General features: G+C 51.8%; 2 protein-coding genes across 10 annotated transcripts in view; one reads left to right on the top strand and one right to left on the bottom strand.

Moving 5' to 3' along the window:
• Positions 1-11,293, top strand: part of FAM163B (family with sequence similarity 163 member B) — a 52,723-nt gene extending 41,430 nt beyond the window's left edge. For all 3 annotated transcript variants that reach the window (XM_059715653.1, XM_006260880.4, XM_019501024.2), the window contains 2 exons: positions 7,660-7,775; positions 8,444-11,293. In XM_059715653.1, coding sequence (XP_059571636.1) covers positions 7,683-7,775; positions 8,444-8,836 — 486 coding nt within the window. In that variant the 5' untranslated portion in view covers positions 7,660-7,682 and the 3' untranslated portion in view covers positions 8,837-11,293. The remainder of the gene's footprint in view (positions 1-7,659; positions 7,776-8,443) is intronic.
• Positions 11,294-11,514: 221 nt separating this feature from the next.
• ADAMTSL2 (ADAMTS like 2) overlaps positions 11,515-26,298 on the bottom strand; it is a 134,248-nt gene continuing 119,464 nt past the window's right edge. For all 7 annotated transcript variants that reach the window (XM_059715652.1, XM_059715651.1, XM_019501019.2 and 4 more), the window contains 5 exons: positions 23,569-23,724; positions 17,987-18,157; positions 17,386-17,562; positions 14,646-14,790; positions 11,515-12,479 (listed from right to left, as the gene is read on the bottom strand). In XM_059715652.1, the coding sequence (XP_059571635.1) occupies positions 12,361-12,479; positions 14,646-14,790; positions 17,386-17,562; positions 17,987-18,157; positions 23,569-23,724 (768 nt within the window). In that variant the 3' untranslated portion in view covers positions 11,515-12,360. The remainder of the gene's footprint in view (positions 12,480-14,645; positions 14,791-17,385; positions 17,563-17,986; positions 18,158-23,568; positions 23,725-26,298) is intronic.

Genomic DNA, 26,298 nt, shown 5'->3' with positions numbered 1-26,298 from the left:
ATGGAGCGGTTTTGTTCAGGGTGAACACCCAGACCCCCAGCACGGGGAGCAGGTCTCCGTCGGCGGGGAGAACCCCGGAGCAGAGTGGTAACCATACGGACCGGGCTGTGTGGGGTTAACGCCTGGCTGCAGCCACTCACTCCTTTAGCCATAAAATAAAATGGGCTGGGAGGGGAGGGGGAGCGGTGGGGGCTTCTTCAGGCATCCACAGTAGCTCTAGGGCTCCTAATATTACATAATGACTAGCAAGGAGCCAAGCGGTGCTCTAGTGCGAGCGGTGTCTCACAGCGCCTGTGTTCCTCATACCACGGCTTCTGCAGACGTTCTCCAAGACCACAGCAGAGCTGCAAAGCACTTCCTTTAACCAGCGTATTTATTACTAACTATATGAATCTGGGAGCCTGCAGAGCGTGAAATTAGGAACAAATGTAAAGGAGGTCTAGACAGGAACTGTTCTGCTTGTGGGTCTCCATATGCTACTCTCTGCCGCTCGATTTTGTGTTTTTTTTCTCCCCCGCCCCACTTGCTGGCGAGTTTAAAGCTTCCAGGTATATACTTTTAATAAGACAAATATGTTACAGAAAAACATCTACCTCCAAATGGTCTTGGTCATAACTGAGCGGTGCCTAAGGCATCCGAAGAGCCTCGCATATATGGGCTTCTCCTCATTAGGCTGCGCACGCGCGTGGCATTGCACGCCGAGGGAACGAACAAAGCTGGGCCGGGCGTTATTGTCCTTCATTGATCCCTAGAGGAAGGGAAGGCACTTGGATGACTGAGTGAGAGGACAAAGCAAGAGCCTGAAGGGGCTTCGCATGCATTTGCAGACCAGGAGCTCCCCGCGTCCCACCCAGGCCCCTGTTTCATCCGTGAGGAAATGGAGCCACGGAGCTGTTCTGCGAACGAGGAGCTCTGTGGAGTGACGCAGCCAAGGTCACGCACCGAGTCAGCCACAGAGCAGGGACTCAAAGCCAGGTCTCGTGACTCCCAACTGCTTTGCTCCAGCGGCTGGATACGTGCAGTACTTCAGGCCTGGCGTGCAGCTGAGCTGCCGTACAGACAGCAGCGCCTGGCAGGTGAGCCCAAAGGCCTTCCAGGACTAGTCAGTGCAGACTGGAGCGGTTTCACACTGGTGCCATTCCCCTTCTTTCACTGGAGTTGCACGAAGGCTGAGTCTGGCTCTGCTTTTCTGCACTGCGGCAGCCTCCACTGTTGCACCGGAGCCCTGCCCTGGCTGCTCCCGACTCCCCACTCTCAATACTTTGGAGGATCCTAGCCTCAGTCGCATCTGACTATGGGCTTTAGGCTCCAAAGCCGTGTATGTGTTTGGCCACGTGTGTTAGCTCAGGACTTACTCCAGCATGAGGACTGCCTAGGGAAGGATGTGCAGACTGGAGCCAGGGTTTGCCCTGGAGAAGCATCACGCAGGAAGGCGTGCAGAGAACAGCGCTATACATTTCTCTCTCCTCCTGTTCTGCTCAGAAGCAACGTAAAGTGCAATAGTGCTTCCTCCGCTCGCTGCCAGCCCAACTTTAGCAGGGCAGTAAGAGACTGCAAATGCTCCGTTTGGCTATATTTTCTGTGGAACCTATTTAAAAAGCCTCGACAGAAATTGCTGCTTGCCTCTGGGGGTTGTGGTCATTTGGGGCTTGTTTGAAATGTTAAGCAAGGATCATGACCTGTGCCCCAGCTTCATTAAAGCGCTGGTGAATGAGGTGTGCAGCATGTTCTCGGTGGAACGGCTGGAGCGGGATGCGCCATTTCAAGCAATGCCATCGTTAGGTTGTAGGGTCCTGAGAGATCTCGGTGGGACTTCATCCCATCTCAGGGCCTATCTATGCTGCAAGGGCTAGCACTTCTTCAGTCCCAGGTGCTTACACCAGGATCCACAGGGCAGTTGCCTTTGAACCTTGGGTGGTAGAAAGATAGGTGGCCTATTACCTTGCTGCACGTGGTGAATGAACACAGGACGGAAAGGGTCAGTCCAGTGCCCGGAGCCAACTCTCGCCTCCATTGACCTGCATGAAGTAGATACAAGCATCCACACTTGTGCCACTTAGCAAGCCAGAAGCTTCCTAGTATTTAAAGGGGTCCTAAGCATTTCTAGCTGACACATCCAACATCGTCCATCATCACAGACATCACCATAGAGAAGTAGGGCTGGAAGAGAGACATCCAGAGGTCAGCTCATGCAACCCCCTGCCCGAGGCAGGATCAACAGACACTAAAGGTCTGACATTGCTTAAGACTAAGACATAAGACACGGTGAGCAAGCGCGGGACTATGCACAGCACATACCCTCCCCTTGCTAGACGTGGGAAGGGTTATGTTAAGAGTAGATGCTTCTTTGACAATAGCTTTCTTTCAATTCCCTCTGCCCCGCCAGCACGCACACGGCACATGGAGCTGGCTGGACAGAGCTTCTCTCACGTGGTTCGCGCTCCCCACGTGCAGCTTACCCGGTGCGCCCAGCGTCGCCAAGTCCCGTCAGTCTGACGAGTGCTTTCACTACCCATGTGCAGTCAGCAGGTGCCAGGTGCAGCCAGCTGGCCCCGTGCTCTGAGCCGGAGGCGGTTGTGCAAAGCCTTCCAAAGCTCAGCTGCTGTCTGCACAGGCTCCTAAGGGGACGGGGGGTGCGTGTGTCCGTCCATCTGTCTGTCCCACTCCCCTTCCTCAGTGCTCAAGTATTTGGGCTCCTTTATTGTTCTTGGTGCGGTTCAACAAAAAGAAATAGCTCTCCCCTAAGATCTCCTAGAAGACCTCTCTGCCTCCTCTCTCCAATATTGCAAGGGATGCTAGCTAGGATCACCTAGGGCAGGGGTGGGCATTTATTTCGAGCACAGGGCCGCTTACTGCATTTTGGCAAGCCATTGAGGGCCGCATGACAGGCAGCCGGGGGCAGATAAGTATGAATTTTCTAAATTTGTTAGGGGCCCCACAGGCCAGAGTGAATGGCCTGGCGGGCCACATCTTGCCTGCCCCTGAGCTAGGGGATGCTCCCCTAGCTGGGGTGCACGGGAGGGTCATGGCCAATTTAAACAGCCCTGATTTTCTTCTTGCAGTTTTTCAGCCTTTGTTGCGTCTCCAGTCCAACCTTTCTATGTGGTCTGTTCCTAATTCCCAGGTTTTCTGTCCCACTGCTGTACAAGTTGATTTCTGATTCGAGATGGTTCAGAGCCGGGCCCCGGCCACTGCTACGTCCCTGTGGGATTTCAGTGGCCTGTGACAGCTGACAGGCCCATCAGGAGAGCTAAGACAGTTAGTCCCAGGACTGTTTTGCCTAGGCAGCAAGGAAATGTTTGTCAGGGGCACACCAATGAACAGACTGATGGGGAGATGCCATGGTGGATATGCTCTCATCCATCGCACCATTGGCGCACATCGCGATAACTTGTCTGGTGCCGGCCAAACCCTGCTTGAGAGGAAAAGGATGCAAGCCCCTATTACAAACACAGGGCCTGGTTCTGGGACCAGTTTGCTTACTGGAAATCTTCCCTTTAGCTTGAAGAGGCTTTGGATTGAGCCTAGAGGTGCTCTGCCCGCAGCTCATATGAGTTGTTGGGTGGAAGGGAAACAACCACCCTATGCAGCGTTCCCCCCATCAGCTTCCTGACCATCAGCTAGAGACCAGCACATGCCCTGAAGCATGAGAACTGATTGACCTTGTCTCAGCATGCAGCTGTAGCCATTATCACTAGCCACAGCCCTTAAGAGTCACACACGATGACTGTATGACTGGGGCTGTATTGCATAGGGCTCCCAAAACAAGGTTTTCATGATCTTGGTTGGGTCTCGGGAACCCCCAGTATCCAAGCGCTCGGGAACAGTCATGACACAGTAATACCAGCTGTAAGACAACATGGAAACACCTAGATTTCCGAGTGCCTTGTTTGCTACTATTATCCTAAGACCCCGCTCGGCCATTGGCATACATGGTGCCTGTGGACCAAATGGCAGCGGTTGTTACAGGGGTGTTGGTTGTAGCCGTGTTGGTCTAAGGACGTGGGCAGACAAGGTTCTTTGGGTAAATCTGATATCTTTGATTAGCCCAACTCAAATAGTTGGGAAACTTCTTCTGTGCAAGCTTTCGGGTATAAATACCCTTCGTGGGGCTGAGGAAGCAGTTGTTAGATATCAGCATGCCGTTCTTGCCCGGAGTACAACTTTCCTTTAGAGCTAGCAAGTGCGGCAGCCCAAATCCCTTCTTCCACGATCATGGGCTGTGTTTCCAAGCTGTTCTTGGGCTGGTTCATCAAGGTGTCATCTGGCACCCCCCCCCACCGGCTCGGCCCCAATCTGACTCTGTGATTCCTAGAAAAACTCCCCGCTCCGTGCTTTGGTCCCGATGCCTGTTGTTTGTATCTGTCCTGTCTCTGCCTTCTTCACTGGGACACCAGGTTAGTCCGTCAGCGCTGGAATTCATTTACTGTCTCAAAGATGTGCTCGACTGGCTTTTTTGCCAGCACGCTGTACATTTTACAATGACAGAAGCCAGGCCTGGAAACCCTTAGTGAGCCAAGTAATACCACAAGGCATCACACAGCTCCCTGAAGTCAGAAAGGTCTCTGAGTCAGTAAGAGCTGACAGACTCAAGTCCTGAACCAGTGCACAGCTGTCTGGGTAGCATTCAATATGCCTCCATTTCTCCTTCCAGCTGCCGGGGGGATGCTTAAGGTCCTGCAGGGCTGTCGCTGGTTTGTTAGCGGCTTACTGGTGCATTCCCGGAGCTCTATACTTTGCAATGGGTGCCTCAGCAATAATCCAAGTATCAAGGCTCTGATGGCTTATGTTTAATTAATCCGCCAAATTATCCCCAGAGGCAAACATCGTTATCAGGCTACACCATGCAACATCTCCACTGTTGCCTACTTACTCTTGAGTAGCCCTTTATCGAGGAGCCAGCTCTGCTTTTCTGACATGCAGCATATGACAGCCCATCCTATAAAAGCTCGCTAACTGATTAGAAGATTAAAGCACGCTATCACAGAGCCACCGAGCGCAACCCTGAAATATGCTGCTGCTCCCTTGACCTCCTCTGCTGGAAATGATTAGAGCCAGCATCGGAGACCTTTATTTTGTTTTGCAAAGCACATGACGGCGAGTCACGCCACACGCTGGAGTTCAGGCATCAAGACGAATAAACCTCTCACCTACTCAACCCCCCTGAATTCAGCACTGCAACTGGAAAGAGCATTTGGCCACTCTTCTGTTTGAGCACGACTGTGTTTGCAAGGAGTGGACCAGACCAGAGAATCATGGGACGTTTCCCTGCCCTCCTATCAATTATTTTTTCCACCTGTTGGCTGCAGTTGTGCTTATTAAATCGTACAGTCACAACGTGGCGCCTTTTTCCATTCCTCACGCCATGCACCTGCCAGGTGGCAATTAGATGGAATCACGGAGACGAGTGATACCATCTCCATCACATTTGGTGCATTTGCTGCTGCCAAGGCCCTGATGTGGGGAAACAGGTGGATTTACTCAAATTGGTTCCAGGTGGATTTTTTTTTAATTTTTTTTTTTTACAAGCCCTGACTGCACTCATTTGGGTTCATGGCAGGTAGACAGCAGGCGTTTCCCGCTCAACAGCTTCGTGTGCATGATCTGCCGTTGCCAACCCTCCACACACCCCAAGAAATGTGAAGTATCCCAACCTTGCCATGTCTTTAACTCTTTAATTCCTTATTGCTAAGGTTAATGCAGAGCTTTCTTACCCCGGTTTGAAGTGGCCCAGATGCCACCGATACGGGTGGTACTAAATAGCCTCATGGGTGGCAGCCCAACCTTGCCATGTCTTTAACTCTTTAATTCCTTATTGCTAAGGTTAATGCAGAGCTTTCTTACTCCGGTTCAAAGTGGCCCAGATGCCACCGACATGAGTGGTATTAAATAACCTCATGGGTGGCAGGCTTAGACCAGAAGAAGGTCCGAGACTACACGCTAATCCCGGCAGACACTCGATCGATCGACTGAGGCCTGCACAGTAGGGGCGTGCTCTGGCCACCGTGGGCCACATGTAGTTTCTGAGCACCAGGAACTCAGCTGCTATAGCATATGTGCACCGTACAGGGAAGACGTCCTCACCTTCATTGAAGTTGCCTCCCAGCCCAGTGCAGCAAACACTGCACTGAGCCCTTTCCCATCATTTCGTCCCTCCGCTAATCACACGTCATTCTTTTCAGCAGTCGCCTCTGCTGTGTGCTGACAAGAAACCATCAACCTTGGCAGGAACTCCCCTGCGCCGGGCTCAGCCCCCTGCTTTGCCTGCACTGAGCAGCGTCAGTACAGACAGCGAGGACATCTCAGTGCCTACGCATTAGTTTATGGGAATGCAACACGGTGCATCATCTGTGGCCTCGGTGGCTCAGGCCAGGCCCAGCCTTGTTTTGCAAACATCATTGCTGCTTGTGGAGACAGCAAGGGTGGTGAGACCTGCAGGACAGGTCCTCCTGCTGGCTCGGCACCCTGTCTCCTGAATAGCCTTGGTTGCGTCGCTTAAGCCCAGTGGACCAAACTCCTCCCTGGCTGTTAATGTACCGCTGTGATATCAGGGCAGACTACGGGGGCAGGCTGGACCTGAGACAGTGCAGCACCGAGCAGGACAGGCGAGGGTATTCAGGTGCCTACAGACGCAGTGAGGGCTTCGTTGCAGCACATGCAGCCATGGCTTCACAGTTTGGGGGCTGCTTTGTTGCCCTAACAGGGCTTAGAGCCACCCTCCACCCCACCCTCCAAGGCATGTAGCAGCAGCCTGTGCCCAGCAGGAGCAGGGCCAACTCTACCCACTCTGAGGCCTCTTGGGGCATGGGGTGTCCCCCCACAGCCTTCACAGCTATGCCCATGTAAAGGGGCAGCAGACCAGCCACCCTCCATGACCAACTGGGTCCTGAGGCCTGGCCAGCCTCAGTCGCTCAGTTCCCCTGTGAAGTCCTATGGGAGGAGCTGGCAGGTGCTCCCTGTGCAAGCCTAGGGCTGCTGCCTAAGGGGTATGCATGCTCCTCTGCAGCTGTTGCAGGAGGGAGAAGGGATGAGACCTCATCAGCTCTAATGAGACCAAGGGAAATTCCTGTCCAGACAGGCACCGGTGCTCTCAGGTGGCCCTAGCCCCGGTGGCTCTAGGGGACCGTTGCTGGCTGCAGTTTGGGGTGGGGGGGGGGGAAGCACTGTGCCTCCCCCCCCCCCCCCCCCCCCCGGGCCATCACAGAGAGGCTTTCTGCATCTCCCGGTGTACTCTGAACTTGTTTTTAGCCCCAGCACTTTCCAGCAGTCCCTGTACACTGGCCAGCTCCTCCCCGGCCCATACAGCACAAATCCTCTTACACGTCCCTCCCTTGACACCAGGAATGGGGTTGGCCTGGACCCAGGCAATGATTTCAGATGCACTCAGTGTGGGACATTCACCCCGCCTGCTGCTGCCGGGCACCCTGACCCTGTGGGATACAAGGCTGATGGCAGAGCATGTGTGGCGCTGGGACCCGCTGCCTGCACCCCATTGGGGAGAAGTATACCCATCCCAGGGCAGTACTGCAAGGGTGGGCTTGGTCCCCCTGGAGCACAGTGCCTTTGGTGGGTGCTGAGCTGATGTTAGGGCTGCTTTTGGCTGCAGGCAGGTTTGCCCTCCTTCCCCACGATGATTAAGGAGCACATTCTGTCTTGCAGGCTGTTAATGGAGAAGAGGTCGAATGACAGCCGGGACTGTGGTCATCACAGGTGGAATATTAGCGACTGTCATTTTGCTTTGTATCATCGCGGTTCTCTGCTACTGTAGACTCCAGGTACTCCTCACCGGGGCTGTGCATCACCCATGCAGCTGCTGGGCACATGGGCTGCTCAGCCCGGGATACACCAGGGAAGGGAGGGAGGAGCGGGCGAGTTTGCTGAGCACTGAAGGCTTATAGGCAGGGCATGGCCATAGCCTGGGAACATGGAGTCAAATTCACTCCTGCCCAGCCAAAGAGCGGCCAGCATGTGGGGCACCTTGCCAACACATGACGTTACCCTCAGCCAGTCCTGCCCCAGGGCACTTGGCATCTAATTGTAGGAGGCGCATGCGGGGTTTGCAGTGTTCGAAGGCCATTTGGAGCCAGGGTCTCAGCCCGGCACAGTCTGGCCCTTCATGCAACAGGCTCAAACCTTTTATTTATCCTTGAAGGAGGAGAGATGCCAGAGTTGGAAAGGCTGTGCAGGTCTCTCTGGTTCAACCCCTTCCTGGTGGCTGATTGCTCCCTGCTCCATTTTATTCAATGCCTTTAACACAGGGCAAGAGATGGGGCCTCAACCTGGATGAAGCCGAGCTTTGGGTGCATCCCAAGCTCCGCGTCCATCCTGGGCTGAACCCAACACACCCCACATTCGACCTCCCGCTTGCAGCTGGGGTTTGTTGCGCGTTAGGGGGACCAAGCTCCAAAGTAACCGGTCGCTCTGCTTCTCGTCGGCTTTTCAGTATTACTGCTGCAAAAAAGACGAGTCCGAAGAGGATGAGGAGGAGCCAGATTTCGCCGTGCACTCCCACATCCCTCCGCTCCACAGCAACCGCAATGTAGTGCTGACCAACGGGCCCTCCGTCTACGCCGCCTCCTCGCCCTTCCACAAGAAGCACTCGCAGTGCCGGACGGTGTGCCCCAGCTGCTCCCACTATGAGCCGCCCACCTTCTTCCTCCAGCAGCCCCCCGAAGAGGTCCGCAATGGGGGCGACCGCGTCAGCTACAAGAACATCAGCCAGGAAGATATTGAACTGCCGGTGAGCGTATCGAACCTGCAAGCACTGAACCCAAACCGGCTCTCGGCCATGCGGGAGGCTTTCTCTCGCAGCCGGAGCATAAGCACGGATGTCTGAGCTGCTAGAGCCTGGACATGGCAAGCTGGCCAGCCGGTGTGAGGCTTTTTTCTAGGACATCCGAGCTTTTAATAATGGTGAAACTCTTTTAAAAAAAAAAAAAATCCGTGGAAGTGTTTTAAAATGATGAATGTATTTATACGTTATATATATAGCTATACATATAGTAAACCACTATATAAAGCGCAAAAATAAAGGGGGGTGGGGGGAGAGAGGGCCATAGCATATGCTGCTTGGAAAGGTTTTGTGGGGCTGCACATTTCAATTTTTTTTTTTTTATTAGATGAGATTTTTGATATTGTGCATCCTTTTATACCCGTAAAGAGGTCCCCTGATGACCATCAGGGTGGTTAATGCCAGCAGGTGCAGGGGCTGTCACAGCAAGACAATGCTGCACAAGCCAACGGGCATCTGTCATCCCTCTTGGAGGGTCAAACCCATCCTTGAGCTGGGGGGGCCCAGCCTACATACCACGGCAGACCTGGAAATGGCACCAAAGTGGAACTGAGTGGTGTACAGGCCTTTTGCAGGGCTCGAAGGGGAATGTCACCCTATGTGAGCAGTCAACAGAGATGGGCTTGATCTACTAGCTAGTGAAGCATAACGGTCATCTGTGACCTTTCTACAATGCAGGAGCTCTCACTCACTCTTTTTCTCTCTACTGTCTATTTATTGGGCACAACCCCATGTGCAGAAGGATGCCCCCCGCCCCCCCAAGACACAGGATGCGCAGCTAATGCATGGTCTTGTCCTCTAGAAGAGGCTTCCAGAGCTGAAATGCATCTGTCCCTAGGGAAAGTAATTGGGGTTTTTTATCACCACTATCTGATTTTTATGTAACAAGAGGGAGACAATTTATTACCAAGCAACTTTGGTTTTCCAAACCCACCCTCCCAATGATACCATACACACGCACTTCTGAACTGGGCAACTGAGGGCTAAGCGGAAAAAAAAAAAAAGACGACTTTTTTCCACCTGGAAACGCATCACAAGGCTTTTAGGCAGAGGCAACGGACCGGTCTCAATTCCACGCCACTGGCAGAGCTCCGATAACAAGAATTTCTAATTCACAGCAATAGCCAGGGTCATGCCCCACCTCAAAAAGGGGCTGCTATGCAGCCGGTAGTGCCCAGGGCCCATGCCCAGCTTATCTGTTTCTCCACCCCCTGGTCCCTCTGCTGTCTTGAACAGCAATTGCTCTGGAAGCGCCGTCTTTTGAAGTTTTCAAACTCCTGCTCGCAGATGAAAGTGGAAACGCGCCGCGGTTATCTTGCCTTTCATAATGACGGTCCGACACACTGGGAAAGCGTTGGAATAGTGGCAAGGCAGAGAGCTAGATCCCCCCCCTTGAGCAGAAACGCAATCTGTGACCTTGCCGCGGTATTTTAACAGGCGGACGAGCTAATCTCAGCCTGCGTGCGCTGAAGACATGATCGGGCTTGTAAATTCTTGACGTTGCAACTCGAAAAGCACCGTGCTTAGCGGTCAGAGGAATGCCACGTGCTGCTGGAGGAAGGCAGGCCTTTCCCTGGATAAAACATCAGAAGGCACCATTTTCTCATTTAAGAAACCAACCGTTTCCAATTTCTTTAGAAGAAGGAACCAGCAATAGCATAAGCGTCTGGAAAGGCCCTTCCGCGGGCGTGCGCACGTGCGTTCCTCGCTCAAGGCTTCTTTTGTTTTTTGATGCACACGACTTGTCTTCTGAAAGCTCTCCTTTGTCACGGCGTTACACACGATTCAGGCTAAAAGCAGCGCTCTGTAATCGCAGAACAACTCGTTCGTTTGCAGAGAAGAACGGACCGGCTGCGAATAGACTCTAACAGCCTCCGCGTCGCGCCCGCTTCCCGGGCTCGTTATTAAAGACGCGCTCTCCGAGGGGAAAGCAGTCATTTCAGACTCGGCCGCTTATAAATACTGTATATGGCCCGACTGGATATTTTACTTTTGCCCTCGAGGGGTTTTTTTTTAATTCCATGGGAGACCTTTTTAATGTGCAAGTCATTCTTTACAACTGAATATCTTAGACATTCTTGGGGGGGGGGGGGGGGGGGGGTTCTGTCTTGGTTTGTAACAAGTCTAATATGCCTGGTTTCTTCCTTCTTGAGCTGTGTAACTGGGGAAGCATTGATGTCAATGTGTTTGCTGGGGAATGGTGTTCTGTCTTCTGAGTAATCTAGTGTAACAGCAGCCGCTTCTACAGCTCTCTTACGTTGTACAATTCCTGACTCCAGTTTGTTTCCAATGCATTTAGACTTTGGATCCTTTGCCTTTTCTGTGGACAGACTTCTCTTTCCATCTTCCCTCTTCTTTTCCCAGTAGACCTCCAACACCTTAGCAAGCCACGCCATCCGTTGCACTCACCTTCACGTGGTGAACTGTTGTACAGGACTTCTGAGCTCACTGAGAAAAAAATTAAAATAATAAAAAAATAAAATAAACTACTCTTTGACATGGTTTCAGAGGCTGAGCTCTTTTTTTATTGACAGCAATGCCGTCGTAGGCCAGAGCATCCAGCCCACGAACACAAAGACGGTCCCTACCTGACGTGAAGGGACCGCTACATACGCGTCTGCAGGATCAGGGCTTCTATTTGCAGGGACTCCTATCCCTACGTGGCATCAGCTGCCACACACACAGGGAGAAACACAGGCTAAAAACTTGAGAATAAAACAAGATACCATCATAAATATGACAATTTTATTAAAATATACATACGAGTACAAATTCATGATTATAGGGATAAAGGTCACTGTTTGTAAACAAATATATTAAAAAGAGCACATCTTTTCTGTGATATAAAGTGCAGTTATGTTTCCTTATTATATACATTATGTCAGCATTATGATTTTTATAAGGGCTATGGCACTGAAGTTTGATTATAAGATAAAATTCTCTGAAAAAGTATACACCTACATATTACACAAAGGGCTTTGGCTTAAGGTCATTGAAGGAATGAAGTTCAGCTTCCTGCCATTACAGAAAGGCAACGAAGGCTAGAAGACAGGCGTAGGGGCTAAATCAGAAAGCAGGTCCGAGGACCTCCTGCTAGGGAAAAGATCGTGGTGCTTCAATGTCGCGTGGTTTGCTCTTTACCATCATCCATCTACATCTCCCATATTGAATAGCAAATGAAGGAGAGCCCTTTTAAGACACGTGAATGTTTTGGAGCTAGGATGAATCAAATATACAAGATGCTATGTACAGTTCTCGATCATCAGAGGCTGCCCATATACAGTAGTAACGGAGCTGTCGTTTCTGCTGGTGCCATTTCCCTCCGGTATGAGGAAGGAGAGAGAGGAACAAGGGTGGTATCTTTTCAGCGGTGGGAAAAAACAGCCGCAGCGCAAGTCCGTGGCACACTTGGCTCTCCAGAGCGAAGGCAAGATGAGCTTTCTGGAAGTAGTCGAATGAAACCGGGATGTTCCCTGTTACCGCTCTAGCCAAACGCCGGATGCTTGTGAGCAGACTACCCTCCGTTCCTTCCAAGTCTGAGACCCGAAGTCCTTCTTCTAACCTCTCCACTAGGAATGAGGGGCCCTGCAGGATCTGCAGCAAGCTTTGCTATAATACCAGTGGCTGCAGAGGTTCACTTTGATTGCCAAAGCACAGTTCGTTCCAGCTTGGTCCTGACAGCTGTCATCTATAGAGAAGAGAAACACAGATTGGCAATCAAGAGGCGAAGTCAAAAGGCAACATCATGGGGAAAAAAAATTGCAGTCTACGCTTTTAGCTCATTTCTTCCCTGGCTTGTTAACTCCGTTTCTCTCTGGAAGTTTTTTTTTTAATGGACAAATGAAGGGTGTTTCTGATTTCCATTGGTCCAACTCTTCTTCCCTCTCTGATTAGCATAAAAAGACCCTCTCTGGTTAGTTCAAATATAACTATGCTCTCCCTACCCACCTCTGGAAAGCCATTCAGTCCTTCCTTTTCAAGCTGCAAGGTGCAAAATGACCTTTGCAGGCTTCTTTCAGCATCCTGCCTGTCTCAAATCCCCCTGGGGCTTGCCTTGTATTTTAAATGAATGCAACCCAGGAAGGATTGAACCAGAGTAGAAATGCCCAGGTTTCACCGAATCCCAGGAAGCGGCCTCACTTTGTGCTGCTGCTTCTTAAATAGTAACAGCAAAGCTGGGCTGGGACAGGGTCATACGTTTCAGTGCGCCAGGCCAAAGGGGGCTGAGGTTTGTTTCTGAAGCCTAATTCTCTCTTGGGATGTCAGTGAATGAAAGGGGAAGATGAAAGTGCTGCCTCACTGGGTATAAACACCTTGGGATCCGGTAACAATGGGGAAAGGGCACAGGGAAAATAGGCAATCCCTGTTATTTATCATTTGTTTCCCAGCAACACAGAGAAACCCCATTCACAAACTGGGACCCCTCTGTGCTAGACGCTACTCCAGCTCTGAACAGAAAGGTAGACGATCCCTCCCCTGAGACGCTCACGTGATAACGAGACCCTGAAAACGGCAGGATTATGGGAACCACTTGGAGCGAATGGCAACTTCAGGGCACCCCACACATGTCCCAAGATTGTATAAAGGCAATTGTGATGCTCTTAGAGCACGTGGGCAGCAACCAAATGAGTCAAAAAACTCCTTCCTTATAACAGTGCTCTTGTGAGGAGCCACAGAACAAAACTCAGGTGGTAAAAAGGTCTTGGTGACATGATGGCAGCTGTCTGAATTGCTCTTCTTCTAGTAGCGTTCTGCCCTTCCACGATGCTTTCCATCCACAAAGTGTTATCAAACCTCACTGCCCACAGGTAAGAGAGAGCAATGGGTAACAGAAGCCACAAAGCAAGTCCACAGCAAAGCCCAAAGACCCCCACTCTTGTGCTTTATGTACACAACCATCTTTATTTCCAACTCCTAGTACAGACCGAGAACTACGCGTTCACTGGAGATCGCAGCCTCTTGGAGCCAAGGGACCCCAGCTGGAAAATGAGATGGTCACAAATCCCACAGGATGTTAGGAGTCTAAAATCATTCAGATAAGAGCACAGATGAACCGTACTCAGACATTAGTGGAGATTTAAACACAGCAACATGCTACCAAAGCCAGCATTTGCAAGGTTATCTTTGGGCCAGAGAAAACTCTGTTATTTTGACTACTTAGCAGCTATTGCACTGCCTTTCAGAGCGATGCATGCCTAGCACCTTACAGACACACAAGGGCGTCTACATGTGCCGATTTAAGGTGCAATTGCTATTTTTAAGGCGCATTAAGGGCACAGGTCTACACGTGCACACCCTTAACGCACCTTAAAAATGGTGATTTCAGGCTATTCACACCTAAATTTGATACCTGCAAAAGTAGGTATCAAATTTATGCACAGAGAGCCAAAGCACCTTAATGCACATGTAGACGTGCTAAGGCGCATTTACACTGTGTGTGGCAACTGACTTGGGACCCAAGTCAGTCCGCACACCGCACGAGTGCGCCTTAGCATGTGCACCTAAATCACCTTAATGCACATTAAGAAAATGCACATTAAGTTCAGGCGCATGTAAAAGCACGTGTAGACAGGCCCACTGATGAACAGAAACGTGGCTCGTTCTGAGGTGGTTATCATGAGTTTGCAACTGAATTTTGAACAGTTTATTACACCGGAGTAAGAAAGTATCCTCAAAGGTGCGGGCAGGCCTATCTGGGTATAACTACTAGTTTATATTCACACTTAACTGATGCAGAAGAAACATTTCCATATACATAGGCACAGCTTCAGTCAACCCCTGTCCCTCTCGGTTTGTACCAGAAGGGCAGCCCCAGACCCCACAATGAAGGAAGTATCTGGATGCCTCTCCTCACCTGGTGGCTCAGTAGGGCAGGGCTGCAGGTCACAGGTTTGTTTCCCAACCGGCTTCACAAGGGGGTCGCAGCCACGAACGATATCCTTCCCCTGGTAGCATTTCACATCACGCATTCTCATTCCGATGCCGCAGGTCTTTGTGCACTGGGAAGCAGAGAGGAGCATCGTTGGCAGGACGGCATAGTTTTGCTGGACACCAGACACTGTTTTTATGACCCATCACAGCTTGACTCTCACCTTCCCCTCTGCTAACTCCTCTTCACAGGTGAGAACTGGCCGCTTCTTGTCCCAGCGGCCCAAGATTAACAACCCAGTGAAATGAGAGCAGTTGACTTTGAGCAGTTGACTTTGGACTCTGGATGCTTCTTTCCCAGACCTGATGAAGAGCTCTTGAAGCCCAAAAGCTCATCTCTCCCAACTACACAGGTTGGTCCAATAAAGAGGTATTGCCTCACTTCACACGTTTCACTTCTCGTCGCTGGCAGAAGCATCTGAGGCCTATACATGGCAAACCCCTAAGAGGAAGTCACTGGCCATGTTCGGAGGTTGCCAATGGTTCCCTTTCATCAAGAACCACCCTGCCCCTGCCTTGAACAACCCATTGCAAAGACAGTTTCTACAGTGCTGCTTTTGAACTGAGTCTCTGAATTAAGCAAAATCCCGACCTTCCTCCGGAGGTGGGCACAACCACACATGAGTCCCCTGTCTCCAAAGGGCCATGCACAAAGTGGAAGTGCACTTTCTATCGGCTGTCTCTGCATGGCAGGCAAATTTCACTGGTGGGGCTTGTCCAGCCAAGCCCCACCAGAGCAGCACATTAGGCAAATCCAGCACCCTCTTAGACCTTATGACTCAATACAACTAGGTCAATCTTTCTGATCCCTTGGCTCTTCCTCTCTCTGCTGACACTAAGATGGGTTCTCATATTGGCCTTTCAGCAGGCTTGGCCTGGTTAATGAAGGGCTACATCGATGACTGGTTTCAAAAGAAAATTAAACAAGCTGCCTGGGATGCTGAAGGGAAGAGCTATAATGCAGGCTCTTCTTTCCCTGTAATGCCAGGGACCTGTAGCTCTTTATTTGCCTTTGAAGCACCATGTGTGCTGGTCTTTTGAGACAAGACAGGAATGTCCCAGCTCAGGGTCCACCTGTGCTTGTAGGGCCATAAGCACACATGAACAGTGCCAGCTTTCGTGGCTGGGAATCTGCAAGCTGGCAAGACCTCGGCCTGCAGGACTCCATCAGTCCTACAGCCACCTCCCAAACAACCACTCAGAACCAGAATCTGGTCCAGGTTCAAGTTTTCGTGTGTTCGGAGAGCCGACTTGCCAAACCATAACCAAGCAGGGGTTGGGGATTGCACCTCTACCATGCAACGCTCTGGTAGTCAGCACACACTCATTCACCAGGAAAGGCCAAACCCTCTCATCTGTGCCCCCTGCCAACCCATATCAACCCTAATCTCCTGGCACCATCTCCAGGAAGAAGCTGTCCGTTCCACCTCCATGACCTTGGCCTGCTTTTGCAGGGACTGCTACAAAAGTGCATGTGCATTTATGCTAACTATGACACAGAAAGTGTGCGAGTGGCCCCCAGCTTTCCCCCACATATGCCCTGGGATCTCTTCCCTTATTTTTCCAGACCCCGGGAGCCAGTAGTGCGGCAAATATTTGGGCAGGTTTCACTGCTCTAAGGACAATCTACTGCCCCCAATACTCCCAGCCTGTATCTGCCAATCCCTTCCCTTGTCTCATTACACACATTACGACGGCTGGCCCTGCAGACCTAGCCAGATTCCTACAACAACAAAAAAAGCCAACCCGAAACACTTCCTTTCATTCCTGCTCTCCAAAAGCACAGCGAGTACTGATTACATCTTGGCAGGGCGCGTGCTCCACTTCGAGCTGCTAATACAGCGAAAGGCTGCCTTGGCCCAAATAGCCAAATCCTAATCAGTTCTTGGCAATCAGGCCAGCAGCGTCTCTGGATGAGCCATTGCCGGCTGTGCCATGCGAGCTACGCTGGAACAGTTCATTTTGTGCTCCGTTTTCCTATGTCCATTTACAGCTATTGTGCATTCTTCCGCGTGCCAGACAGCGTGCGGAAAGAATTTTGCACTTTCGCCGTAGGGGGAAGGCTGGGAGAAGGGGCAGGTCCATCTCCTGATTGCTCTGCAGACCGGAGGATCGCACTCCCAGTGCATGCCTGAAAACAGGACCCACAAGGCAGGGCATTTCACCCACCCTTACCCCATCTCCCGAGTCATTTAGCACCCAGGTGAGGTCCTAGATTGACAGCCCCTACAAGGAGACTGAATGAAGAGAATGAGGATAGCACAAACTGCGGAGGAGAAGGTTTCTGTTCCTCTGGGTCTTGAGGGGGTCCTGTCTGTGGAGGAGAGGATTGTTCCACCTTCACCTCCAATAAGTCCTTACCTCCGCTGAGGTTTCCAAGATGGGCAGCCATTGGCAAAGGCAGCATCGAGCACGCCACTGCTGCTTCCCATCCAGGCACCTCTGAGCACTTTGTGAAGTCGGATGAACAGTGTTACCTCCGTTTTGTCAATGAGGAAACTGAGGCAAGGATAGAAGGGGACTGACACAGAAGGGACAGGCCACCGGGTGCCCTGTTCACTGGGCCCATCTCTTTCCCGTCTCAGGCTATCACCCATAAATTAGTCCCTCCTAGATCGAAGTGGCACTCCTTTGAAGCACACCCCAGACCTCAGCAACCCTCTTACCTCAGACCAGGGAGTTGTGTACCACTTAAAACAAGGCCGTTCAAAGCAGGTGCTTTCTTCTACTGGTTTCTTGGTGACGTCGCAGTCGGAGGGGCTCCGTGTTTTTATCTTCCCATTGACGATCTCCAGACACAGCACTATCCTCTTCTTCACCCCACGGCCACAGGTGGTGTTACACTGCCCAGGACAGAAACCAGACAGGAGGAGAGATTAAAATGACATGTCCCAGAGATGCTCGGTGTCACATCATCTTGAGCAGAGAGAGCTGGAGTCGAGCTCACGCCCAACCCAGGCTCGACTCAGTAACGGTGTCCGAGTGAATGGGGTTTCCCAGCACCACACCGCAACATCCACGAGTCCGTCCTGCTGCCAGCAACCCAGGACAGCAGGGCATGGCAATGCCCCAGTGACCTCCCCGTTGCAGGAAGGTCTGAATAAGCCTGTCCTTGAGGCTCTTGAGACAGTTAGCATTACCCCTGCTTTGTAAGGAGGATAAGCGAGCCATTCATAGACCCAGAAAGTAAGAGCCCCCTGTACCGCCCTCTCGCCGAAGGGATGAGGAAGACTGAAAGCCATAAGCCTTGGCACAGGTCTCTCTTACCCGCTCCCAGTCCTGTGCCAGCCAGTGCAAAGGGCAGTTCTTATCCCCACAGGGGTGGATCGCCAGCGGCTTTGTCTCCAGGTTGCACTGCGACTCCGGCACCACGCGCCCGTCGCTGGTTTTACAGTACACGTGCCTGATCATCCTCCCCTGCCCGCAGCTGCCGCTGCACTGAAACAGAAACAGCAGGGTGACGAGAGTGAGGAGCAGGAAGGGACAGCGTGCCAGCCCTACACGGTGACGGGGAAGCCTGTCAGGGGATCATCTCTGCCTCAGCTTCAGCCGGAAAGGAGTTCAAGGATGGGAAGTTCTTGCATGCAAGTTCCTTCGAGCGAGGACTTCAGGAGCACATTTTTTTTTAATATCTCGGGCCCCGTAGATTGATCTCTGGAATGGTACAGAAGAGCTTACCCAAGGCAGCTAGAAACCGACCCAGAGCTGGGCCTGAAAAACACCTTCCTTCCCTTAGCATCCTTTGAGGGGTCTCCATTTGGGCAACCAAAATGGCCAGCATAGCATGAGATGCTCTGGGCCACGGTGGCTTGATGACTTGCCCTGCTTGCACAGGAAGGCTCTGGCAGACTTGGCTATTGAATCCAAAGTCCCAAGCTAGGACTTTCCTGACAAAGCCACCTCGTTTCTTACAAAACCCGTCAGCCCCCTTCTCTGCTGGGAACTCAGCTGACAAGTAACTGGTGCCCGTGTGTTATGGAGAACAAAAGAGACACCAATTATTGTGGCTGTGGCCAACTTGGGTGAGAACACAAACAAGCAGATGGCAGACGTGCATGGAGAGCCAAGACACCACCAGGCCCACTCACCAAGTCCTAAAGGAGCTCATCTCCAAGCTGGGATGAATATGGTGCTAAATAAGGCACCCGGTTCTGTAACATGCTGTCCGTGCAGCTCTCTTTATCACCTCTAAACTCAAAATCTGGCTTCAAAATCCTACGAGAGGTCTCTCTGCTTTGGCTGAAGAGATGGATGAAGACAGAAGCTGCCTTTAGGGAAACCTAAAGGAGCCCCCCCATATCCCAGCTGCTCCCCCTGACCCTGCGCTCCTCATCCCCTTACCCCCGTTTCTCCCCACCCTGCAGTGCAATACACTGGCTCTTAATTTTTAAGAAAGACTTGCCAAGTCTCACTGCTGGGTAGAGGGAGAGAATGAAGGTGCAAGAGGAAAATGAGAAGGTCGAGTGCTTTGTTTGCCTTAGATAAAACATGCAGCAGCCTTCAAAGAGACAAAAAAATATATATAAGGTAATTGGTTACAAATTTATCCCCTTCATTTCAATAAAAACCTGCACAGGTATTGTCTCAACCTATATTTTAAACAGTGAAAGTCCTCACGTTCTTTTGTTGCAGCGCTTTGAGATGTGCTGTATTTCACACTGCAACTGTTGTCATGGAAACCACTTATTTTTAGCCAATGCCACCAAATCAAAATCTCTATAAAAATAGCTCCAGAACAAGGCCTGGCTGACACACACACCACACCTTTTTTTTTTTTTTAAAGAAAGATATTTGTGGGGGGGACCCCACGGGGTTGTTTGAAATCTCCCAAACTTCAGGCATTTCGAGCAAAAATTATACCCCAAGGGAGAAGACAGACTCTCATGCCTCCAAGCCATCCAGTCTTTCCTCTATGATATTCTGATCCTCCTCTGGAGTGAGGATGCCTCTCAACTTCATGTCACCAGCATATTTCATTCACGCATCCCTGCTCTTCGGGCTATGATGGTTAATGAAAACATGATAACTGGAGCACCTCCCACACCTGACGACCTGTGCTGAAGTCCTCAAGTGGTTGAGCCAAGAGAAGTTTTGGGAGCAGGGACCTCCAGGCATGGCCCACCCACCAGATCTTTGCTTTGTATTGGGAAGAGCAAGGCTGTTGTTCATGCTAAGCCCAAGTGCTCCTGCAACCAAGCAGAGGTTTGGAGCTAGATGCACATTAGCTAAGATCCTTGCAGCTGGACCATTCATTATTCATAACTGTGGTTTTCTCCTGTGTGTGGATGATGGGATCGTGTTGGCAGCGCACACCCAGGTTTAATCTGAAACGTTACAAAGAAGCCGCAGAAAACCCTGGCAGGGATATATCAAGAACAGGCACAGTGACGATGCTGGTCTAGATCCTGCACCCTGATTTTTCAGCCAGCTCCACATTTGCACATAGTTTTGTACACATAACCAACTGCGCAATCAAAAAGGGCACGTGTGTTTTTGCACCCATAGCCTTGCATAGTCAGGGAGAGCTCCTGTAGCCTGGGAAGTCTCCCAGCTCTGAAACCAAGTGCCTGCCTAGTGCAAAATGGACCCAGAAGCACAGTTCAAATGGGGAGGGGTGAAAAGGTAAATTCAGTGTCACCCTGCTCTTCCTGGACCTACTGACCAAAAAAGAGCACCTCTGGCACTAGCCGAAAAGATGTACGAGACCATAGGGCTCCCACCCAGCCTGACAAGAAGGATGGGGAACTGAATCTGTTGCTTTGAGTCAGTCGCCCACAAATGACACGTAACATCCTACAGCCAGTCTCACAAGCAGACCTGGCTGGGAACAAGGTGCAGCTGCTGGCTCTCAGCAGGGGCACAGTTGAAAGAACAGAAGCAAAGCTGGGGACTGCAACAGCAATTTCATACCATCTGGGGTCCCTCTGGACTTTAATCCCACCTCCCCTTTTCTTCGCACCCCCATCCCCAATTCCTTCCTTTTTCAACTAGAGAGGAAGCTGAACCCAAAATACCAGCTCTGAGTTCAGGGCTCCATAGGTTCTTGCTCACTCTGACATGACAGACAGGTCTGGCATGAAAACGTAGCTAGGATTACCCAGCCCTGGGTGGTAAGATCAGGTCAGAGAGACACTGCTCGTTCTCTACTCTCAGGGATACAGAGAAAGGATTTGGGGGAGAAAGAAGTGCAGGAGCAGACTGAGTGAATACTGCAATAAAAGCATGGCTAGACTGGAAATGGGGCCACCTCTTTCATAGATTCATAGATGCTAGGGTCGGAAGGGACCTCAATAGATCATCGAGTCCGACCCCCTGCATAGGCAGGAAAGAGAGCTGGGTTTAGATGACCCCAGCTGGATGCCTATCTAACCTCCTCTTGAAGACCCCCAGGGTAGGGGAGAGCACCACCTCCCTTGGGAGCCTCTTTGATGGCATGCGGGAAACCCTCTGGTTCGCTTCCACTGTTAGCTCGTTCTTGTTCAGAAGAACAAAGCGGATTCCCTGCCATTCGTGCAAATGCACATCCATGAGTCCAGGGCATTTAAACCACCACCTGGAAAGACCTGGGTAGATTTGCGAGTCAGCCAGCTGTGCAGCACAGATGATCCCACTGAGCGAACCGCCATAGCTTTGCCCCGGCTGCTTGCGAGCGGCCCCAAGGCTGAGCTGAGCAAACCCAGAAGTTTGCTCAAACCAGACCAGGGTGGATAAAGAAGCATGTGATAATCTCTCACAGCTGATCTGTGCTCTCGGTTACATGAGTCAAGGGGAGGCCCCTGATGGAAATGAGTCTAAAATCTGGCCTCAAATTTACTGCACAGAGTGTGCAAACAAAGTAAAGAGCCTGTAGTTTCCGCCTAACCTGATTACTGCAACCAGTCTGTTGCATGTCTCTGGAAGGGCAGGATGAAGCGGAGGCGATGCATTGCTTGTCAGGGGTTTCCCTTGCTAGATCATTAGGATGAGCTTCTGCAGGGGTTTGAGCTGCATGCACTCTATCCATTTTAGCTGCGAAAGGCAGGAGGGGTGGGGGGGAAATCCCATCCTCCCCTCCTTCTTCCACCTTTGGGGCATCTCAGGGACAGGGTAAGCTGCCAGCCACTTGCACACACATAAGGGGAGGCCTGTGTGGAACAGCAAGGCTGCACGCCTGCCCCATCCCCTTGGCTAGACCCAGCCCTGGCTGGGAACGAGAGTCTGCACCAGAGCCGCATAAAGGGATCATAATTCCTTGGGTTTTTGGAACTGAGCCCCTCAGCTGTTTATTCAAGCAAGACACTGCAGGACAAGGAGATGGATGGAGTTTTCCACCCACCCCATGATGGCTCTCAGCCCACTGGCTGCCTCTCGTCCTCTGAACAGCAGCCGATAACAGCAGGTGTCGGTGTAGTTGCAGCGAGTGGGAAGCATTGTAAATAACCTGAACCTGGAAAGGGTTCAGAGGCATGGTCCTAACAAAGGCAAGAAGAGGCTGGGAATGCAGACCAGTCCAGTGCCCTTGGGAGATGCCTTTCCACGCAGGACTCTGGGGGCTGTCCTTCCAGGCCCAAGGGACCCAAGCGCAAAACAAGTTGCAGGTGGGGCCAGCAGATTGCAAAATCCGAGCTGGCTGCCTCACCTCCCGCCAAGCCCCGGACTGCGATGACAGCTGTAATCACCTCCCTATGCTCTCTCTGTCTCCCTTTAACGTACTGGCTCACAGGAGATGGTGCAAGGAGCCTGCAGCCGGGGTTCGGCTTGTGCTGGAGACGAGGTGTTACTGGAAGCCTGGGGGCTGGTGCCAAGCTCAGGTCTCTGAACGATAGCTAACAAGTTCAGCATAATCCCCAGCCAGGGGGAAGCAGTGCCAGGTCAGCTTAACTGCAAGCGTTTGGATGGCAGGAGGATTTGCTGTGGCCTCAGTAATCTCCAGACACCGACGCAAAGGGTTCCTCTGCTCTCTCCCGCCTCTTGCTTTCTGTACACACCACTTCTCCGAGCTTGTGAAGTTTATTGCTGTTGCTTGCTGCTGTCCCCACTGCGCTGGCCACTGCTATATTTGGACTTGCAGCGCTGGGATCATGGTGATGCCTGCTACGATGCCGGGGGGGCCGGAGGAGGTCACTGGTATCCTCAGATGATGGCACACCAAGCCATCTTCTCTCACCCCTTCCCCTGTGCCCTGGGCACCGTGCGGGGAGGAAAGCCCCAGGGCACAGAACAACTGTGGGGGTAGCACCAGAAGAAAGTCCAGTGCAAAGGGCCTTGCCAGCATCAGTGCTCTGAGCTGGCGAGGCAGGCATCGCCCTCGTGGTGCGTCCCTGTGCTGAGACAGGCAGCGGTCAGAGCAGACAACCAGGAGCCTGGGGTGCTGTCTAGCACACGGCTTTGCTCCTTCATACGTGAATGCCAAATGCACGGAAGCATCCTTTTGTGGCTGAGGAAACCAAAGCCCACAAGACCAGCTCTGCCCGGCTGCTGCTCTGCGGGAGACTAGCGTCGGTCACACGGGCCCAGACAGCACCGAGATGTCAACCCAGGGGTCCGGGCTCCCACTCTCCTGTCTTGACCACAGACCTTCCCCCCACTCCCCACAAGTCACAGGTGAGGGAAGAGGGGGGGAAAAAAAGCACAGAGGGATCCTGACAGTTTCTTCCAGAGGGAAAAGAAAAGCTGAATGAAAACACAGAGCCAAACTCTGCTTCTGGGCAGCTCCGCTGCAGCTTCCCAGGCCAGACAGAGGCAGCCAGGAGCAGACCGTGGCCTGTGGATTGTATATGATATAAAGAAGCAGGGCTAAAACCATCGCCTTTGGGCTCCTGATAAATGTCTAGTGTCGCTTCGCTACCCACCGCCCAAGGGTGACTCACCGGTCCCCAGTCGGAGACGGTCCACTGCCGGTCGCAAGGGGGGCCCGTGCAGTTCTTCTCGGCTAGCGGCTTGGTGGTGGCGTCACAGAGCTTCTCGTCCTCCGAGCACCGGATGTCCCTGGTCACCACGCTCCTCTCCCCGCACCTGGCCGAGCACTGGAAGGACACAGAGGGAAGGCATGGGGTCAGCAGCATCTCTAACCAGGGCCACTCTCACCCTGCTGGCCAATGCATCTGTTTTAAGATGCAATTTAGGCTGGCTTTAAAAAAAGAAAAAGCATGAAATATGCTAGAAATGCACAGAAAACGGCCTTACAACCGGGCTTTTGCAGTCATCTAGGGCAGGGCTGTCCAATGCCTGAGGGGCCTCCTGCTGTGCGGGCCACATGCTGTGCCATGTTGTGACACTGGCACCTCCGCGCTGTGCCGTGCCAGCACCCCCGGCTCCCCCTGAAGCTCTGGACACAGGCTACCTCTGCCCCGTAGGCTGTGCTCCCTGCCATCGGGAGGTGGAATAGGAAGACGGAGAGCGGATGGGAGAGTTGCGGCCAAATTGGGAGCCCAGGGCTGCAGGTTAACCACTTTGGTCAGCACCTAGGGCTGGTGCCCTGTTTCCCCCCACCACCAAGCTATGCTACTGGGCTCACAGGCTGCCAGTTGGACAGTCCTGATCTAAGGCCAAAAAACACCCCTGACCCAAAGCCCACACAGCCTCTGCAGAGGAGCTCAAATGTACAGTAAGGGCTGCATCCTGCCTGGTGCTGCACAAAAGGAGGACCAGGAGGGAGGACCACAAACACGCCGGCAGGTCCTCTCCTTGGCACTCCAACAGACACCAAGCCATTGATCTTACCGGCACTGTGCAAATATCTTCAAGGCAGCCCAGTGGCTGGGTTAAAAGCCAGTCCCGAGTGCAGCAGCTGGCTACCATTCAGGACACACTTCGCTCCCAGTAGACGATGCATGAAAGTCTCTCCCAACACTTAAACCTGCTCCTTTTCCAGATGGCCAGCTTCTGCACCTGGGTCAGCCTGCACAACCCTGTCCCATTTCCACTCCTGCCATTCCAGCACTACGAAACGAGGACCTGAGAGCATGGCAAGGAGGCATGACTGCCTGTGTCTAGGAGTGCAGTTAGAGATACCCCGGGCTTGATTTTCAGAAGAGCCATGCACACAGGTCCAGCTGAAGCCTGTGACAGCCACAGGTGACGAGCACCTCTGAAAAGGAGCCCCAGGATGGCTGCTCAGGCCCCGAGGCACCTACAACATCCTAGCAATCCTGAAAACGCGGCTGCATTTTAAAGACTGGGGTGCAATCGCTCCCCTTTCACTCTCTGAAAAGAACTAGCTTAGTCGTTTCCAGGCCTTTGGAAGTGCTGCCTCCAAACCGCAGCAATTGAGATTTTTATACTGTGGGTAAATTTGGCAGTGTCAAACCCCAGCGACGTTCTGTAGAAGCGGATTTGAATTACACCAGTGTCACAGATACAAATTTGCTCGTTACATAACATAAAGCAGGCAAAAGTGTCAACAGCCCAATACTCAGACACGCTGCACTGATACGTTAATCCTCAGAGCTCCAAAACGTGCTTTTTTTTATATGGCTTTTCCAAGCCAACTTGGCACCCTGCTTCAGATGCTGATCCAAATTAGATTAGCTTTGCTGCTGGCTAGAGGAGACCGACTCCAGGAGATGGCTCAGCAATCCGCCCCTGACACATACTGGAGGAGAATATGGATTTCTATAACATAAGCTGCTTTGGTTTCTTGAGCCAGTCAAAATACAGCGTCGGCATGTGCAAAGGGAGCTTCTCTCTACTGAGTGGGGAAAGTCAAAACATCCTACAAAATTCAGAGAACGTATCAGGCTTTCCATCAACAGTGCTGTGGAAAGCTACTTATCACTGGCATTCAGAGTAAAGGAGGCATTCAAACATGAGCAAGTATCCCCTGGGAGGAGAAAAGGGGCCAAAATCTGTCGGTATAAAACTGGCATGGGTCCATGGAAGTCGGTGGAACCAGGCCAGTTTGCACTAGCAGAGACTCTGGTCTCCAACTGCATTTGTTCTTGCTTATAAAGGGGCCTAGCTTAATATATGAGCAATAACACCATTTGTATCTATGCAAAGGGGAAATCAAAACCCATCCTTCAGTGTAACAACGGATCAGCCCATCGTCAGGAAGCAATTTACTCACACCCCATGTACGGCAATGCATCAACGTCCAGCCGCATCATGGAGCTGCTCAGACATCCTCCGATGCAATCAGCTGCTGAGTGAGGCTGGATATCAGGCTCAGCGGATCAGCTGAGCTGGAAGGGCAAACTGGGTGGCTCCTCCAGATGCTATAGCAATTTGGCTCTGGTGTTTTTAGACTGGTGCAGAGGGATGCAACTGCTGCGGTGTCGAGATTTGTAAAAAGCCAGGAATTTAAGAGGTCGGGACTGCTTCCCAACAATGCACAGAAGTGCGATTCCACACTCATTAGAAATCCATGCTAGGGGCTGCTCTCCATTACGGGAGTGTAAATCCCAACCAACTGTGCTAAGCGGAGCTATTCCGGATTTACACTGAGATTGGAATCCGGACCTGGATTCCCCAAGGAACGGCCGCTGGTTTTGTCATTTCAGTGGTTTTATGCTGCAGACTTCAACACTGGAAAGCTGGCAGGTGTTCTCTGGCACACAGCCGAGGCGGGTCGCCGTGAGTGAATTCAAAAGACTTCTCTT

Source organism: Alligator mississippiensis, chromosome 12 (assembly GCF_030867095.1).
Source record: "Alligator mississippiensis isolate rAllMis1 chromosome 12, rAllMis1, whole genome shotgun sequence".
Lineage (NCBI taxonomy): Eukaryota > Metazoa > Chordata > Crocodylia > Alligatoridae > Alligator > Alligator mississippiensis.
Note: the sequence above shows the minus strand (reverse complement) of the source record. Positions and strands in the feature narration are given on the sequence as shown.